Genomic DNA, 3916 nt, shown 5'->3' with positions numbered 1-3916 from the left:
AACATATTGTTATCAATTTCAATTGCTTGGATGTTAAATGATTCCAGTGAAACATTGATTTTGGAATCGAGCATCAGTGCGTCTTCGTCGAAAGACAGTCCCTCCCAAAGGGCAAAGACCAAATTTGGCGATCTGAATCCAAAAAATGGTATGCCAGCAAAAGGAGTCCGTGGTGGTGAGAACAGAAAGTTATTTTCCTGCAATTGCACCTGTGAAATATATTCGGTAATTAAAGAGATATTTAAAATGAATCCGGTACTTCAGACCAAATGCTGTAAAGAAAATAGTTCTAAACCATTCAACTTGCAGCCTTCGGGCTTATCTACTTATAGTAACTTGACATGCCTATGCTTGAGCAAGTTTTTGGAAGGTTATCAGAATATACCTTATGGCTGCAATCATTCTACTACAGTATCTAGTTCTGAAGGACCTGGTATCAACGATTATACAAGTAAAGCTGATTCGACTACCTCTTTCAGCTTTAAAGAACAAGGGATACTTTTACCTACTCAAGATACCATCGAATATGCCAGACCTAAAAGTAATATGATGTTTGTCTGTTTCACAATAATAGCATTATTGGTGGTAATTGCCATCTTTTGTGTGTGTCGAAAATGGCATCGAAAAACAAGGTATGTTGTAGTTACTTTTTACGGATAAAAAAAAACCATGTCCTAGGCAGAGTTTTGTTTGTAGAGCTGATGTATATTCTGGTTGTCTCCGACAGTGACAGTCACCGTTGATAGAGTCAGCTACCATGCCAAGTTAAATACGCATCACCTGCCTGTCTGTCTATTGGCCTACTATAACCTACTTGAACATTGATTATAAACAACACATAAATGGAGGAAAATCGTCGGAACCAAAATTGAATATGGTGGGTCCTATAAAGCATTTTAACAAATTAATTCCGGGAGTGGGAGTGGCCTAGAACTATGGACCAACAATTGGCAGGACCGTCTTCATGGTTTACACTGGTTTAGACACTCACTAACCTTACTTTCTTCAAAAGGGTTCGTAAGTCAAAAGAAAATAATTATTACAACACGATCCAGAAAAAAACCCTCATAATATAGGAAAGTGTACACAATTAATGTTAAATACGAACGTTGGTTGAATCACCCTCTGTGGCTATAGACCCTGACCAGTACTGACCTCTGGACCCATATGATGGTAAGGTAATGAGCGATAATATCTAAATTACTGTTCTCATACGGTAAGCCACTTGAATTTGTACCCGGTAATACCGTACTTCAGAATAGTAATGTTGCCATTGATATAGGACTCTATTGAGTTTTCCATGATCTAGAATAGACGTTCCACTCTTGGGGAAAAGGGTTTTTTTTTTCAATTATTCATAAAAATTTATTTTCGGATATAAATCCAATTTGTGTCCCAACATTTAATATGGGATTGGTGACCACACGTTTTCTTGAATAATTAGTGGCATAAGGCTTATTCGTGGAAACAACAATGTCACAGTCTCCATTGCTAACAACCTTGTATCAGGGATTGGCTGCTGCGTTTGGGAAAACCACGTAAGGGTTTTAGTAGTCTTGATTGACTTCATAAAAACTACGGAAACACATTCAAGACTGAATTACATTTTCCCATTTAAGGAACAAGTAATTCAGCTGTGAATAATGATGATGACGATGCTTACAATATGAAAATATGCGGGAATTTTTTATTTTTTATTTTTTCAGGATTACGGTGAATGTACATACGGATAGGCCTAATCAAACTTCGACTACAAAACACAAATCGTTGAGCTTAGGAACAGGTATGTATACGAATGTTGAAGTAGAGTCAGCTTACAAAGCACCATAATGACATCTCAATAATACAATAACAGGTACAATCTAAGTAAGTAAAAGTAATTGTTATCAGTTATACATTAAACTCTCCAACAGATACAGTAGAACTCCTATGAAGGGAACACCTTCGGGACCAGAAAAATTGTCCCCTTAATAGGGGTGTCCCTTGAATAAGAGTACCCCTCTGAAAGGGACACTAACCAAAAACGTGAAATTGTCCCCTTATTATATGGCGGCTTGAAGGAGGCATTGATTTAATTGAATGTTTATTATTCTCTCGTACACACAAAAATCAAACGCCAAACCTACGTTAAAAAGATACTGTAGTATTTAAGAATAAGGATGAAAATGAGATCTTGGTACTGTATTGATTGAGTATATATGCGCAGTTTAAGTTTATGTAAATACAGTAAACATGTTTTTAACATGTATATAATTTTAATTTTATTATTATTATTGGCTTTTCCCAGCAGTACTGGGGAAAAAATGTATGTGTTAGTGACGATTAAGTAAAGGGTGTAAATTTGAGGGTCTTTTCAATTTTTGAGGACCCAGACCTAAATATCTCTTTCAAAAATACCAATGGGTCTAAATGAAACATTCTATAATACTTTGTAAAGGTCTTGTAAAATAATCCCAGACGTAAATATGAAGTTTTCAATGGGTGTAAATATAACTTTCTATAATAGTTTGTAAAGGTCCAGTAAAGAAACGACTGAATTTTTGTGATGATCCGGCGTAGGGTGTGAATATGAGGACCATTTAAATGAAAACGTCCCAGTGCAGATATTTCAAAAACGGGTCAACTGATCCGAATAAAACTTTCGGGAAAGTTTAACCAAATCTACAATTTTGGTGACGATCTGTAGTAGGGTGTGGATTTGAGGACTATTTAAAGATTTTTTTGTTGACAGTTGAATACATTATTTAAACGCAATTTGCGTTTTCTAAAGCGCTTAAACCAGTTACAGCTAGGTTAAACTCAAAACTACCGTGATATGCATGAACAATTTTGTTTTCAGTAATTGTCTCGCTATGAACTGAAAATGTACATAACCATAGCGCGCAATGGTTATGGGTCACGATGTACCTCGCTATTACCATTGCAGCCATAGTTCAAGTTTCACTAATACCGTCGCAGTAAACTTGGTTTTGGAGTTGTTTTTTTCCCTACATCATTAAAATTATTATATTGGTTTTTCCGTTGCAATTTCAACTTCATTTCTCATTAAACCAATGGAGAAAAGCCCTATGTTCTGTTGTTCAAACAGACATGTAAGTTTAGTTTTCAATAGCAAATCACTATCCTACTTGTGGGTGACAATCCCTTACACAAGACAAATACACACCCACACATGATGCTTTACAAAATACAAATCTCAATATGAGGTTTAGGGCTGTCTCTTATACACATCTAGATGTGTATAAGAGACAGGGATTACCATGAATACTCGTATCCAGATGATCCTTTGCATGCACAAGATCAAAGAGCTCAAAAGCAACCAGAGGATACTTCTTTTGAGGATTACCATGAATACTCCTATCCCGAAGATCCTGTGCTTGCACCAGGCCATGAGGTTCAACAGCAACCAGAAGATTACTTTGCTGACGACGAGGACTACTGCATCCTTGAAACAGTGACGACAAACCTAAGATATAAATCGTCTGATATAAAAGCTAATGCCAGCAATCCTAATGACGCAGATGATTCTAGACCTTTCTATTTTACATTGAATAAAATTTTACATTGAATAAAATCCACAACAATATAGGGATTTCAGGCCCGTAGCCAGGGGGGGTTTTTATGGTTCGGGCGAACCCCCCTTTTCTAGCGAACCCCCCTGTTTTCTAGCGAACCCCCTCGAATTTTTAAATGAGTCCCACTCGGACGCAATGTCTGTTTTTAACTTACCCAGCATTAAATCAAAATTTAGCACCTAATTCATTATTTGGTCACCCGTTTTTAAATTGTAGCCTGCGATACAAGCCTACATTCATAGAATATCTCAGCTTCAGAAGTTCGGAGATTTTTAAAATTGAACGCAACTCCAGCAAACCATGACTTTACGATGGCACAAGGATGGCAAACATCGATAAAA

The 3916-nt window shown here is 36.7% G+C and overlaps 1 protein-coding gene across 1 annotated transcript in view; it reads left to right on the top strand.

Moving 5' to 3' along the window:
• The first annotated feature begins 1431 nt into the window (after positions 1-1431).
• The window catches only part of LOC117102486, a 5019-nt gene continuing 2534 nt past the window's right edge, over positions 1432-3916 (top strand). The window contains exons 1-2 of the mRNA XM_033242767.1: positions 1432-1538; positions 1707-1783. Of these exons, the coding sequence (XP_033098658.1) occupies positions 1474-1538; positions 1707-1783 (142 nt within the window). The 5' untranslated portion in view covers positions 1432-1473. The remainder of the gene's footprint in view (positions 1539-1706; positions 1784-3916) is intronic.

The sequence above is a fragment of the Anneissia japonica genome, unplaced genomic scaffold, assembly GCF_011630105.1.
Source record: "Anneissia japonica isolate Jap-2015-1 unplaced genomic scaffold, ASM1163010v1 scaffold287868_len458714_cov195, whole genome shotgun sequence".
NCBI lineage: Eukaryota > Metazoa > Echinodermata > Crinoidea > Comatulida > Comatulidae > Anneissia > Anneissia japonica.
This window is presented reverse-complemented; position numbering and strand designations above follow the sequence as displayed.